This window comes from Glandiceps talaboti, chromosome 8 (genome assembly GCF_964340395.1).
Source record: "Glandiceps talaboti chromosome 8, keGlaTala1.1, whole genome shotgun sequence".
Classification (NCBI taxonomy): Eukaryota; Metazoa; Hemichordata; class Enteropneusta; family Spengelidae; genus Glandiceps; species Glandiceps talaboti.
This window is the reverse complement of record NC_135556.1, coordinates 17,319,164-17,334,749: the sequence shown is the minus strand read 5'-3', so window position 1 is coordinate 17,334,749 and position 15,586 is coordinate 17,319,164. Positions and strand designations below refer to the sequence as shown.

Sequence of the window (15,586 nt, the reverse complement as noted above, 5' to 3'; positions counted from 1 at the left end):
CACCCTGAATATCCAACATTTGACTGTCAATTGTCTTGTGTAAACTTATAGCAATATCTCAAATTTGTCCGAATACTGGAATTATTGAAATTGTTCTAAGCTACAGGTTGGTGTCAAAATCTCTGTCTGAAACTGATCCCATGAAACATCACTTTCAACAGCAGCAGTGTAAATTTCTCAGCATGTTTCATAGCAACAGGGTCAAAGGTTACATGCAGAATCAACCTGTTCTCACCTAATTCAGCAGATAGGGAGAGCAGATATACTACCGTAGTATATAAATATGTCAATTATAAATATGTCAATTATACCGACTTGTAAAACGTAAAATGATACAATAGGAATTTTTTAATGTGTACAGCTCTTTGAAAGAATTCGATAATTCATGTGTTTTATTAACCTTCTTTGGTATAAATATGCTCTCGTATATTGCTCTGGTAATCCAGTTGTTAGCAAATGGAAAAAAAGTGGAACACAGAGCACTTTTCATAGTGACAATTAGATGTATAATTTTAAAAATCTTTTTTCCTTTATGTTTATAAGAAACATAGGAGTGAATTGACAACACATATTCTATACTAGCTGAAGAACACTTGACCCAACCTTCCTAAAATGGCATTTGACTCCTTAGGCTGGCTATAGTTACGTCAAAAGCAATTACAAATATTCCATTCCTTGGTCGACACTGGGACTTGGCTCCAAGCATCAACAATGCATTACTGTACATGTAGATCTGCAGGAGAATAAATTGACCTTCTTGTTCTATTTTGACCCTGTAACTGCTATTGCAGGTATTGAGAATTTGATACATGTAACATAAATTTGATACATTTAACTCTAGATGAAGCCTCTAACAACTTCAGTCTAACTTTAACATCACAGTCTCCCATTATTTTTGTCACGAGTTCTAAAACAGGCGATGGTACACAACCCATACAGCAAGTCCAGTGCTCTTTAGTTTTTGCCCCATACTATTGTACAGTACAAGAATATCGCTATTTAGTATATATCGCAAATAATGATCGCTCCTTCTAAGCAAAACAACAGAAAGTTTTTTGTTTCCTTACTTTTCTCTCTCTACAAATGAGATTGCGTCAAGTTTAGAAAAATATAATACGCTATCTGGTTAACCCTATAAAGCCAAAAGTTCTATTCTTAGGATATACTTATATAGACTTTGTAGAAACTATTGGCTTACTTACAGGGATAATACAAAACTTGCAAATCAACTTGAGTTTAGTAGAAGCCAAAATGTGCAAATACTATAACTCTGTTAGAAACGCAGCAACATTTTTAGCAAAATACGTTAGCAAAACTTACGTTATTCAGCTTCATTTTTTTTCAAGTTTTTTGTAAAAGTTAGATTTTTTCTCCATTAATAGAAATATTCATCTCTACAGAGTTTTATATCACTGTAAATCATTCTTTTCACATGGTGGGAAATTTCTGTATGAAACCATTGTCATGACTGCAGAGGGAAAATGTTGGAATTGGGGAACCAAGTTGCTGTATGAGTACAGAACACTGAAAACTGACTTTTCAAGTTTGGAATTTTCAGAACAAACAGAAGAGAACATTTTGTTCTTTGGACTTTTCATGATGAAATTCTGGATACCAGAATTTTTGGAATGCAAACTTATTACAAAATAATTTGTTGATGCAAAAGTGGCGAAACAGCGGTATTAAAATAACTACACATTGATTTTGATGTTATTGATAATACACAGAGAATAATGACATCATAGTTTCAGTACACCTAATTCTCACAACCTTGATGTTAGTACTACTACACATAAATCAATGACATCACAGATTCAGTACATGTTATTTTCACAAACAGTAAGTCGAAAACTAAAAATTCAATCTTCCATTATTTTGGCCAATGGATATCTGTGTTGTAATGATATTTGTCATTATGACCAAAAAAGACATCTGTACAAAATATCGGTCACATTTTATAGTTTCTCTTTCCCTTTCTAAACCCGGATTAACAGAGAGACTCATATATATAACAGATGACATTTAGTATTGTTAGTTATACACCAATATTTCTGGGAATGCATGGAATCACATATAATTATATAATCAAATCATAACAGTGTGTTTTCCTTAAAGGTATGGAAACCCCTGTTAACAGAGAAGGGAAATCTGGTAAAACGTGCACATTTCTCGGTGCCATGGACTGTGATTTTGGTGTTACACATCCGTAAAATGCCAGGAAAATGCAGGATTTGACATCCTTACTGCCCATAACAAAACAGTGATAACATGACTGTCTATACAGTATAATGGTATTTCTTCGTTAGGACTGAGTTGAGCTAATAATGATGAACGACGTTTGTTTTCCTTGACATGAAAGTGTTCGTAAAGACACTTACAGTATAATTTTATAATGCTTAGTTAGATATTAAACACTGACATCACATCATGTTGTCATCCCTATGTAGTGGAGCAGTATCCATGAATGACTGATTGATGTAGTCACTCCAGGTGAAGGCGCAACTGATGGTATCACCAACTCAAGCTACACAGGTAGTGTCATGTAGGTATTATCACTCAATAGAGGGGTAGTACTCCTGCATTGCCAAATTATCCCTTAACACTGCATAATGTAATGGCTCTATTCGGAGGCGTAGGTATGTATCAGTAAATAATACTACACAATGGTGGTAGTTTTCCTACAGAGTTGGTGTCAGTCGACAGTGATGAACTTATCATAATTCAATGGTGGTATGCTGGTTGTAAACAAAATTGGAGGTACATGAATGCTGGGAAAATGCACTTCACAAACTTGTCTTTCTCATCAGTGGTATGGCATAACATGTCCGGCATCCATAGTTACTCACTGTATTTCCTCCACTGAATAGAGACACAATTCCCTCCACTGAATAGAGACAGTTCCCTCCACCGAATAGAGACACAACTAGGGTTCTCCAATCATATTTTACACAGCATGCTGATAACTTCTTGCCTCTGGAACTTGCACCACACATGCACCAGCTCTACCAGTACACAAGGATCCCATCTGAATAAACAAAGATCAAAATAATCGAGTCATGAATAGTGCAACAAGTTTTCTATCTATGTTCTACTTGTAATTCATTTTACAGTTTTTATGCTCTGCTGTTACGTATGATAAGGACTTACACTGAACACTGAATGATGAAAAAGTTTCAACACGTTTTTTCTCAGCAATCATACTCAACATATGTAATGTAAAATCACAAAATAACTCTCCAGAACCTAAAGTTTAGGCATGAAAGTTTCAAAAATACCTCTAAGCTGTTCTCTACGCAATACAATAAATTTAAATAAAGCCATATTCTACATAGTAGTCACTACAGTGCAAATCTATGGAGATACCAATACCTTGCAAGTGCTAACCTTCCTGCAAAGCTAGTCAGCAATCTGACACTGAAGTAGTAGATAAAAATGATGTCAAAATTAGTGTTTATAACAGTATATTCATTGTGTCAACTTACCATTGTCCATTCGTTATTTTGTGGGTCATAGCATTCTACAGCATTGAGATAGGCCTGTCCATCATAACCACCAACAGCATAAAGTTTATCTCCTAGTACAGCCACACCAACAGCATCGCGACAAATGTTCATCGGTGATACAGCCATCCAAGTATCCAATCTGGGATCTAACCTAATAATAGCAAAGAAAATGAATGAAAAAACTTCAGTTTTTGAAAAATTGCTCAAATTTTTTGTATAATTTTAAGTATGCTGACTTTGTATAGCTTGGTTAATCATCAGTGACAGAATAGTTCTGTCTATGAGAAGATACATACAACATTTATTCATTTATTTGTGTTGACTTCAAAAGCACATTTCTATCAATATCAAGTTTTCACAATTATGATGTGATAATATTCTCATCACCATGCCACAACAGTAGTTTTAGTTGAGTCTGTCTTTGCTTTATGAAACTATGTCGTAGCAATTGTATATACAGTAAGAATTTGACAAATAAAGTGTCAACATTTAAATCAATCATTCTGATTTGGTAGGACACTGTCACGTATGCCAACTCATTTGATATAGACATACAAGTCAGGTTTATGCTAAGGAGTCTATAGCCCTAATTCGACCCCCTAACTTTTATATAATTCCTCTTATTAAACAATTAGTTCACTTCCTCTGTGCTTGTCTCTGATCAAATTGAAAACATGATGCTGTCTACTGTACATATGTTCATATAATATAATAGCTTAAATACCTTTCAACACAGTCAAATTGTTTGGATGTCTGTTGACTAGCTGGTGCATCATGTCCCCCAACAGCATAGAGACAACCATTGCACACTGCCACGCCAACGCCACCACGTCGTTTTGTCATCGGGGCACACATGGACCACTTGTTAGTGTGTGGGTCATAGCATTCAACTGAGCGTAGGCATGAACTTCCATCCCTGCCACCAACAGCATACAGCCTAGACAGAAAATACAGTATACACCTCAAGTTTAGCAGGTGAACTCATGGCTGAAATTCCATTTCATACAACAACAAGTCTTCGTCGAAGACATAGCACAAACCAAGTTGGTAATACAGGAGAGTGTGAAATAACTGATTTAATTACTTTGTCTACTTGTTGCTGATTATTCCATTGTGTACACTGGCTTGATGTCCATGTGTAAACAGTGTCAATATATGGTTAGGATAGTTACAAATTTGTCAACAAAATTTACATTTTTGGGATACTGAAAGGATGAGCATAAAATTGCTTTTCAGCAAGTACAAAACCTTCACTGAAAAATATGAAGTTCCAGATAGAGTCATAGAGTCATTCCTGGGGGTTCAGTATTGCGGTATACAATGTATCTACCAACAGATGCAATACATACTTTCCATTCAAAACAGCCACTCCAACTGTACTCCTTGGTATCGACATTGGTGATACAAAACTCCACTGTCTACTTTGTGGGTCCCATCTTTCCACTGTTGCTAGGTAACTCCATCCATCATGGCCGCCAACAGCATACATTGGAACTTCTAAAACGCCAACACCTAAACGATACGATATGACAAACTACTGAGTATATGGGGTACAATCATTTAATAATATTTACTTTAAACCTGATATTTAAGGCCCACTAAGGATTAAAAAATTAAACTTTGTGGAAACTTGTCTGGCAGAAGTACAGGAAAAGTTGGTCCAGAGTCAAAACGAAGGGTCATATGCAATCCTCATGGCTTCACACTGATATGGTAACACTAATGTGAGAACCTGGGATTGAAACATAACCCTTTAACTATGACTAATAGTACAAAATGTGAATGCTTTCAATTTACACATACATGTATGATGTGAAAATACAGTGGCAGAGAACACTGAAAGCACTCGTGTTAAAAACCCAGATACACTCACGTGTCATGGGGGTTCTGTCATATTGTGACAAATATCATTGCAAATACTGTCAATATCTGAAATAAACTAATTTTACCACCTAGGTATGTCATTCATTATATTTCTTGGTCGACACCATGGTTTCTGCTCCAAGAACTACATATGCATTACAATAGGTACTCATGAGAATAAGTCGGCCATCTTGACCTACTAGCATGAGGTGAAAGGTCATTACACGTACTAAGAATGACAACTACTGGGGGGTTTAATAAATGCAAGGATCACCTAATCCATGTCTATGTGTAGCCATAGCTGGCATCATTGTCCAGTTCTTAGTTTGAGGGTTATAGCATTCAACAGTATTGAGTGTCTTCAAGCCATCCCTGCCACCAACCACATATAACTTATCCTCCAATACAGCTACACCAAACTGTAAGCGTCGTCCACACATATTGGCTACTTGGGTCCAGGTATTCGTTCTCAGATCATATTTCTCAATACTGGTAGCACCTACAGAATAGAACAACATCATACAGACATTGTTGAAAACTTAATGTGAAGTACACAAAGTCGTATGTCTGGTAAAAGGAGGTAGTCTGTAACTTTGTAGTTCAAGGGTGGGGAGATATTGTACTTCTCAAGTCTGGTAACATCTAGAGAAGAATATGACAACATCATACACACATTGTTGAATTTATATGAAGTAATCAAGTTGTATGTCTGGCAGAAGGTAGCATACTCTGTAACTCTGTGGTTTGACGGAGAGAGGGGGGAGAGAGATCATTGTCCAAAGTACTTCTCAATTCTGGTAACACCTAGTAGTAGAGAATAGGACAACATCATACAGATATTACTGGATTTCATGTGTGAATTAAACAAGTTGTATGTCTGGTAAAAAGTGGTGAAGTCTGTCACTTTGTGGTGGGTGGGGGGGGGGGGGGAGAAGGCAGATCATTCATGGCATACTTCTCAATTCTGGCAGCCCTTCACAAATTCTAAATTCTTTTCCAAGATACTTTTAACAACTTCAAATCCAGTAAACACAAATTGCATGTCTTGACTCAAAACACAAATTATGTCTCTGCAATCTTTTTCTGTTCCAGCAAAGGGATTGGCTGGCTAAAGCATTTGCAACAAGTCAGCTAGCAAGCCATTTACTATTATGTATAACAAATGTTAGCTAGCCAGGGGGCCACACATTCTCTGTGGTCCGATTTGCACTACTTTGCAATATTTACAATTTAGATCAATGCCATAGTGACTCTGTGCAGGCTAATGGAAATCAATGTGAACCACAGTACAATATAACATTAATGCAGGACTTCAAGGCATACATACAGATATACTTCAGCCCTAGTTATTTTATAGATCTCAAGGTACTTCAAATAATTACACACTGTGGAGAATTTGCGGGAACGTAAAATCACTCTATTGGAGTAAATTGCATGGTTACACATCTACAGTACTTACTGTTAGTTTAACAATCTGGAAGACTACTAGACAGGCCCTACCTGATTAATAACTATTGTCTACCTAATAAACATGATCTGATTAATAACTATAATAATAATAATGCACATAACGTTTATTTACTTGCATAACTTTACTAATCCTAACAATTACTGAACAAAAATGTTCAATATCAGAACAAAACATTTCTTTGACTGTTAAATTCATGATAAACGTTAAATTATGTTTTATGCTTTTCTACTATATTTTCACTCTGTTCAATTCTTGTTCATCAGGGAATGATTTCAAGGAGCTCTTTGCATAGCATTGTAACTACACTTTAGATAGTGCTAACAATAAAGAACTTGCAATCCAGACTGAGCATGCTCAGACGCAAAGGACTCTGTGGTTATCATAATACCTAATCTGGAGCTACCTATAAAATAAACCTCCCACAGGGTAACTATGAATTGATTATTTGTGGTTACAAATAATGTAACAGTATTGTTTACAATACCAATTCATTAGTATTTATTATCACATTTCCCATGATGCAACATTCCACATGGCGGGTGTGCAAGTTCCCTATTATGTAACTTTGTGGTATTCTAAATTTCATACAGATCTTTTTACAGTTTGATTACAACAATTTCAATAGTTTCATATATTAGAAATACCTGCAAAGCTACAAAATGGGGTGCATATAAAACTTCAATCTTTTCTTAGAAACCCAATACGGCAATGAACTGCACAAGACTAGAAACTCAATATGGCAATAAAAGTAGGATCGTGCCTTTTCTAGAAAACTGCACAAGACTAGAAACCCAATATGGCAATAAAATACGAACGTGTCTTTTCTAGGAAACTGCACAAGACTAGAAACCCAATATGGCAATGAAAAGTGTGATCGTGTCTTTTCTAGGAAACTGTACTAGAAACCCGACATGGCAACGAAAGTAGGATCGTGTCTTTCCTAGGAAACTGCACTAGACACCCCACATGGCTAAATGTGATGAGCAGAGACAAGATATTATTATTATTATTATTATTATTATAGGTGGGACGTATATGATGAATTGGTCCAGACACAATATCCTGGATGATCCCCTACAAGTAGATGACATAGAAGACAGATAGTGGTACTATCAGTCCAGACTTGATGGAATGAAGACCTTTATTAATACTCTACCCAGTCTAATTAAGTGTGGGATAGGTCATCTCATTGTCAACTCTCTGAAGAGAAATGAAATTCTTTTGGGTTTTCAATAATTTGCTACGAGAGACTATGTAAATGACTTACAACATCAATTCAATTACTTGTATTCTCTGACTAGTCATGCTAGTCAAGCCCTTGCCAATTTCCTTCCTACACTCACTTATAGTGATGCCGATAGTATATCAAAGACTCCATTCAAAGATATGCATGAAAACTCTGAGAAAAAAAGTTATACCAAACATCTGACAGTTTTGTTCATCACACATTTTATCGACGCTGTCGGTATATCAATGATGCCATCAAAACCTGCTGTATAGAAATTCCGATCAAAAATTACGAAACTTGGCAACACTGAGATGACATTTTTTTTTCTGTTACATACTTTTGTTGATGCTGACAGTATATGACAGACGTCATCAAATACTGAATGAAAACTCTCAGAAACAATTATAAAATCTGCCAACACTTTTTTTTCCATTGCACAGTTTTTTTGCTGACCTTACACTTTTTAGAGACGACATCAAATAATGATTTATCGGAAACTCAAACTGCGAAATCGGGAAACTTAATAAGTTATTTCCATTGAGTATTTTTGCTTGAATATTTTTGCTTGAATGCAGTCAGTATATTAAGATGACATCAAAAGCTTAATTGTGAAAACACTTAGAAAAGTATGTAAAATCAGGAAATTAAACACATGACAAGTTCCTTTCATAGCAAACTTTCGTTGATGTTTAATACATACAGTATGGAAAGAGCACACAAGGAATATTAAGTAACAAAATCATAGTGACAGATATCTGGCAAAGATGACATTTGACATTTCTTATCACAGCCTTGCAGATGTTAATACTTTTAGCAAGATTGACAGCCCATCATCTTTAGAATTTGAATCTTTAAGGTGATGCCTATTACCCGGTACATGTAAAAATTCATCTCAAGAGAGAGGTGACCTTTCAATATTATCCATATTCACTCGTTACCAATGACACAGGCAGATTGACCTTTGAACCTTGCACCAAAGGAAGTGTCTGTCAGACGGTGTCAACAACACAGACAGTCCTGATGACAGAATACTGTTAGTATACATGTGTATGACTAGTACATGTATTGTATGGGTGCACATCTTCATTTACAAATTACCCAATGTTGCATGTTCAGTCATGACACACACTAATTAAGTTGTTACTATTACACAATTCTCATTGTGCCTTCAATCCAGCCAAATCTTGCAGGCTTTTTAAAGACGACCTTTTTTTTGACATTTTCAAACCATATACTTGTTACTGGTGAGTTTACGAGTACACATCGAGCTCGAGATACAGTATCAAAGACTTTTGGTTGAAACAAATGGTCATTTCATTTAATAAGGCCATGCTGAATATTTGCAAGGAAATTACGGAAAAGAGTCACTCACACCTGTAATGACTCCACTAGGAATATTGATCTTTCTGAATGTGTGGAAATTTACATATAAAACTCATAATACAGATTATGTATCCAAGTTTGACATTGAGAAGTATATTATTTATAAAATGCTCACTTTAGTTATTAGTTCTTTTTTCCCACTATTCCTTTCATTTGTATGCCTATTTTTGTGTGATATCATTCAAATTTAATTTTGCTGGTTCAGTGTTGAGAAATATGGCTAACAAGTCATTGAGAATGACATAGTCCCTGCTATGATTGGGTTTTAAGGAACTGGCAGTTTATGTTGTCATTTTCAAACCTGGTTAATGTTGTTTGGCCACATATGGTTGTTATTAGGGTGAGGATTTGTATGGAATGTGGCATGTTTCATAGTCATAGTACGGATATGTTTGAGTGCACTAGTAATATATTTGTATACTTGTCTCATGCATATTGATGTATATGTGATGTAAGTGTTTTGTAAGTTGGGGTATATATTTGGTCAGGTATTGGGGGGGGGGGGGGGGGGGGGGACCTGTTCAAGCATGTCTGAGTTATGGCTTTGGACATGAAAACTGCGCCAATAAAATGTCTGCCAGGCAGCCATATCAGATTGTATCACGACGAAAATGGACATGCGCATGTATGTCATAGAACACTGTGCTAATACCAACTTTGAATGAGATCTGTTCAAGCATGTCTGAGTTATGGCTTTGAACATGGAAAATTCGCAAACAAAATGGCTGCTAGGGGGCCATATTGGATCGTATCATGAAACAAATTGACGTGCATATGTATGCCATAGTATGTTGCCCCTGTACCAAGTTTGAAAAAAATCGGTCCAGGCATCTCCAAGAAACGGCTCCAGAAGAACGGACGGACGGAACCCAATCGATAAGTCCCCGTCTCGGACTTCGTCCGGCGGGGACTAACAAAGGATGTTATAATATAAGGAAAACCCAAGGATGCAAATCAGAGAGAGTTCTAAGTAAAATATGGCACTCGGTGGAAGGCTGTCTGTTAGTGTGTAAAGTATAGTGTGATGGGGCGCCCTCAAACATCAGTCAACAGAGCACGTTGGTGAGGATGGAGTGGCAAGACTAGGCTGTGTGTCTGAGTCAAACTTTAAAATGCAAACTTCATGTCTTTATAAGTTCTGTAGTCACATCAGCTCCTAACAGACATATGTCTACAAAACCAGACTGGTCTAAGTCTGAGTTTGATCGATGCAAAAGTTATACTCTGTGGAAAATATAAATGCTCTTGGCGAGCAGTTAAAGTGATTACATGTGTATGACCATGACAAAGCCCTTTCTGAATTCCAAAGATAAACCACTCCTTGTATATTTCGTTTGGAAAGGGTTGAAATGCCATCACTTTTTTGAAAATTCGTCATTTTGCAAATAAATCATCCCCCTTGGTAATGTGTTCAGTGTAGACATTACATCAATTTTTAATGGCAATCACAGCTGCAGTACAACCCTTGAAAGCTATTATCAGTTTTGCTTTCTTTAGCTCTGTGTACTTGTGGCACAATATTGTCCTTGAGCAATGCATAGAGATCCTGGCCAGTTTTACATTTCACATTGAATAAAACATCAACTGTACACATCGTCAAGTAGACTGTGACTTGTTACATGTATTTCCCAACCAATTGAAGAAAACTTTGTGGATATGATATATACAGTGCAATATTGGAATTCATTTCCATAAAATTTTATAATGTGACTTGAGATGGAACAGTAGTACCTGCGCTAAAACCGATAGATAGATTACATTTTATGGGACATGTATAGCTCTTGGCGAGCAGCTCAAGTACTTGTATGTGTATGACCATGACAAAGCTCTTTCTGAATTCCAGAAATAAACCACTCCTTGTATATTTCTATAGAAAAGGGTTGACATTCCATCACTCTTTTGAACATCAGTCATGTTGCAAACAGATGAAACACTGAATCTAACATTTTGATCATGCACTTTCACATTTTGTGAAAATTGGACTGGTCAGGTGAAAGCCCTCTTTACAAATTCATCCCCCTTGGTAATGTGTTCAGTGTAGACATTACATCAATTTTTAATGGCACTCACAGCTGCAGTACAACCCTTGAAAGCTATTATCTGTTTGCTTTCTTCAGCTCTGTGTACTTGTGGCACAATATTGTCCTTGAGCAATGCATAGAGATCCAGTTTTACATTTCACATTGAATAAAACATTAACACTGTATACACAGTCTTACAGATTGTGACTTGTCAACCTGTATATCCCAACCAACAGTAGAAAAACGTTGTGGACATGATATACATTGCAATTTTGGAATTCATTTGCGTCATATATTACAATGTGACTTGAGATGGGAAACATAGTTCCTATGCTAAAACGGCTAGATTCTCTTAAATACGTACCTTTGGTGTTATCCATTCCTCCCACTGCATACAGAGATCCAACGGTAGATTTACGGGGTTTTGTTCGCTGTGTTTGCATTGACGCTCTTCTTTCAGGTAGTAAATGATATTTCAAAGCTTCAACAATCAACCGCTGACAGACTTCATCTCCTGTGAATAAGGGGTTTGTGTCTACATGGTCTGATAAAAACTGTAAACAAAAGGGGGTTGAAATTAAAGATACAATTACAATAATCGGCTTAACACCACACCAGGCCACATTTATCAGTGACTGTCAAGTACCATTCTAACTGCAATTTGTACTTTCCTAAATATTGATAACATTTTGCCTGTAGATCTTAAACACAATTTGACACTATGATACAGTCAGACACAGCATTCCAATAGTCTACATATATGGAAGTACCAGTTTATGCAACGTGTGTGTAGCATAAACTATCTACTCTACATGTGTGTATGCATGTGTGTATGCATATGGTGATGTACATGTATGTATGTATGTATGTATGTATGTATGTATGTATGTATGTATGTATGTATGTGTCACTGTGTGTCAGAATGTCCGTGTGCATGTCCGTGTGCATGTGTGTGTGTGTGTGGCATAGGCCATCCAAGTACATATACACTGTATTTTTGCAAGTCGAAAGTCATTACTAAACTGATGCATTATGTATTAAGTAATCCAACTTGATTGCAGGCCCTGACTATAGGCTATATGTTGAGATGCTAGTCTAAGACTACATACAGTAGAATTTACTATAGCCTACAGCATGGTATAGGTTTTAATATCATAATTGTATATTGGAGCAGATGGACATGGTAAGTAGGCACATGATTAATCAGGTATTACACAATATCTCCTCTCATTTCATTACTTTGTATTACCATTTGGTGTCATTTTCACATAGTGACACTCATCATCTGACTTGTGTCCCTCTGCAGAAATGGCACTTGTGGTGACACAAAAAAAAGCCCCAAAGAGGTGATATCAGGTAATATTGTTGTGCAACAGACATGTCTGGCGAGACAAACTTTTCACTACATTGCTTTCAAAAGAACATAAAATAACATCCTGTAAAACTTAAAGCATGACTGTAAATTTGTCTTAAGTTGTTATTATACAATCAACATAACACAACAGACAGTAAATGAATGGCTGAAAACGAATACTTTACTTCCATTATTATGATTTTCAAAATAACACAGACAACATATGTAGCAACAGTGTAACTGAAAATATGTTTTTTCTCTTCCATATGTTCTATTCAAAATAGTAACTCTCTAGAAAAGCATCAAGAACCATACTGTGTACTATACTCATTCATAATTTGTACATTTAGAGAGAAAGGAGCCCTAACAACATATGACTGTTTACAATGGTACAAAATACAACTACTGACATCAAAGCATTGACAAAAGGAACCTGTTACAAACAGGGAAAGTAAACAACTGAACTGCATTACTAACACTTAACACAGCATGTTGAAACAGCAGAGATTTGTATTTTGGTTTGATAAGAACAGTTTTTGTGGCCTTTTTAAATGTACATCAATTGCCAGAGAAACTTCAAATTTGTTTGTGAATGTGAACTATTATTATGTAAAGTTCTTATCAAAGGATGGAATGTAATACTAGTCTCTGCTGTTCCAACTTGCTGAGCCAACAGTTATCAATCCAATTCAATCCAATACTTTCCTGTTTGTACAAGTTTCGTTTGTCAATGCTTACCTGTCAATTCTTGTACAATTAGGTTAAAACAACTATTAGTGCTGTTTTTAACCTTTCCCTGCCCTCATTATGTGTATCCTTCATTACAAAGTAATCAAGTATCACTGTCTGTAACCCCAAGTGAACAGATGTTAGACAAGTAGATTAAAATGGTCATGTCCTGCTGGCCACTGACTACATCTACATTTGTGTATATTGGGCTGGAAGACATTATGTCATATACCCTAAATCTGTTACACAATACGGTGTGTTCAAATCTGGTATTGCACACAAACTCTTTCACAAACAATTTCTCTGGGTTATCACTTGTATATGTTCTATAATCATTCTTGATATCCCAAATGATACATGTTGTTTGTTTTAGGAAAAGCTTTTGCTAATTTTGGCCAACAAATATTGAGTCAGATTTACAGGGGTTTTTTTTCCGATTTTTTTTCTTCTACAAATGCTAATACTTGGCTGGTACATCTATTCAAGACAATACAGAAATCCACTATAATCCATATTCTACCTTTAAATCAACTTTAAACAAACTCTCAATTGCCCAAGACTTGCAGTGGTGCATATTTAATGTCATACTGCCCTCTACGACAAAGAATATATAATCTTTTGTTTTCTAGAGCTACAGGTAGATAATTTATATAAATCTGAAACTTTTTCATTGCATGAACTCTCTTGATCTTTCTGTTATTGACTTGTAAACTAAGAACTCACCTGTGGACTAAGTAATGGTAATCTAATGTGATCCATTAATTTGCCCAAATCTTTTCTCCTGTTGGGTAAGTCATGATTCACCCATGTAAGCATGGCGTAATACATTATTTCTTCACTTAACACATTTAAATCATCACTGGAAAACAAGTCACACACTTCATCCACTGATAGAAGCAAGAATTCTTGATTGTTGGTCACTTCCACAAAGTGTTCCTGGAAACAAAAAACACAAATAGAACCAATTCACATGTAGGGAGCCATCTATTTCTGACACTGAAGATTCTTTTGTTTTTATACACTGCTCACCTTCACCTGTACTCCAGTATACTACATTTGTACTTGTAATACTCAAAATAAATCTGCATGTTGGACTGCCTATTAGTAACTAAGTTTCTGATGTGTTGGTAGGATATTTGTTTACTATTACCATCCTTGTTTGCATGACTTGCCCTTTGTATTACTTTTCACCTTGGTCTCCGTTCCTATATCTGACCGATTCTCTTTACTAGCCAATCACTACATTGGATTTTAATAAGATTGATACTTGTTACCCTAGCCACTCCCCCTTCCCCCCCCCCCCTCCCCACAGGAAAAAAAACACAATGAAGAACTTACTGTGGTAAAATTGTGAGCCACCTTCAACAAATCGTTGCATCCCTGAGTTTCAGCAAACGAGCGTATGCCAAGGCAATTGGATGGATGAAGCTGCTTCATTAGGAAACCACAACACGCTTCAACAACCTCTAACAATTGTAAGATACAGGCAGTGGACAGTAGACTTTCAACACAGTCTTCTTTCAACTCAATTTTACCTGAAATTAGGAAAAACAACCCGTCATGAAGTCACAGAGGAAGTTGTATCAGTTTTAGTAAGACTTCCTCATCCAGTGTTCTTACATCATATTTTTCCATTATAGCAAAACAAACATTGTGTCAAAGGCTACTACAACAACACTCTGAACCTAAACGGAACTGTTTGTGAATCTAGAAAAAGTGAAACGAAACAAATAGAAACCTATATTCGATGCTAGCTACAATGTGACATTCCGGACAAGGTTTAACTTATGTCAAATTTGTTATCATTGTTGAATATTCAGTTGTTGTTTATGCTGTTTCTGGTTAAAAATAAAACATTTCATTGTGTAAGACTTTGTATGTAGTCAGTTAAGGATTAGTGATTTAAAACAAACAGTAATCATCAAATGTTGAGAAGGAAGTGAATGTTACGATAAACTTGGGATGACCCACTAGCTAGACTTACAAATTAGTCATTATCTGCACTCTCATAAAGGGGAATGCAACTGCAAGAAA

The 15,586-nt window shown here is 36.1% G+C and overlaps 1 protein-coding gene across 1 annotated transcript in view; it reads right to left on the bottom strand.

Annotated features, from left to right (window-relative positions):
• Positions 1–2,200: 2,200 nt before the first annotated feature.
• LOC144438799 (kelch-like protein 5) overlaps positions 2,201–15,586 on the bottom strand; it is a 59,546-nt gene continuing 46,160 nt past the window's right edge. Inside the window, exons 3-10 of the mRNA XM_078127974.1 lie at positions 14,891–15,087; positions 14,276–14,488; positions 11,834–12,023; positions 5,641–5,865; positions 4,853–5,015; positions 4,228–4,440; positions 3,483–3,654; positions 2,201–3,025 (exon numbers count right to left, since the gene is read on the bottom strand). Of these exons, the coding sequence (XP_077984100.1) occupies positions 2,945–3,025; positions 3,483–3,654; positions 4,228–4,440; positions 4,853–5,015; positions 5,641–5,865; positions 11,834–12,023; positions 14,276–14,488; positions 14,891–15,087 (1,454 nt within the window). The 3' untranslated portion in view covers positions 2,201–2,944. The remainder of the gene's footprint in view (positions 3,026–3,482; positions 3,655–4,227; positions 4,441–4,852; positions 5,016–5,640; positions 5,866–11,833; positions 12,024–14,275; positions 14,489–14,890; positions 15,088–15,586) is intronic.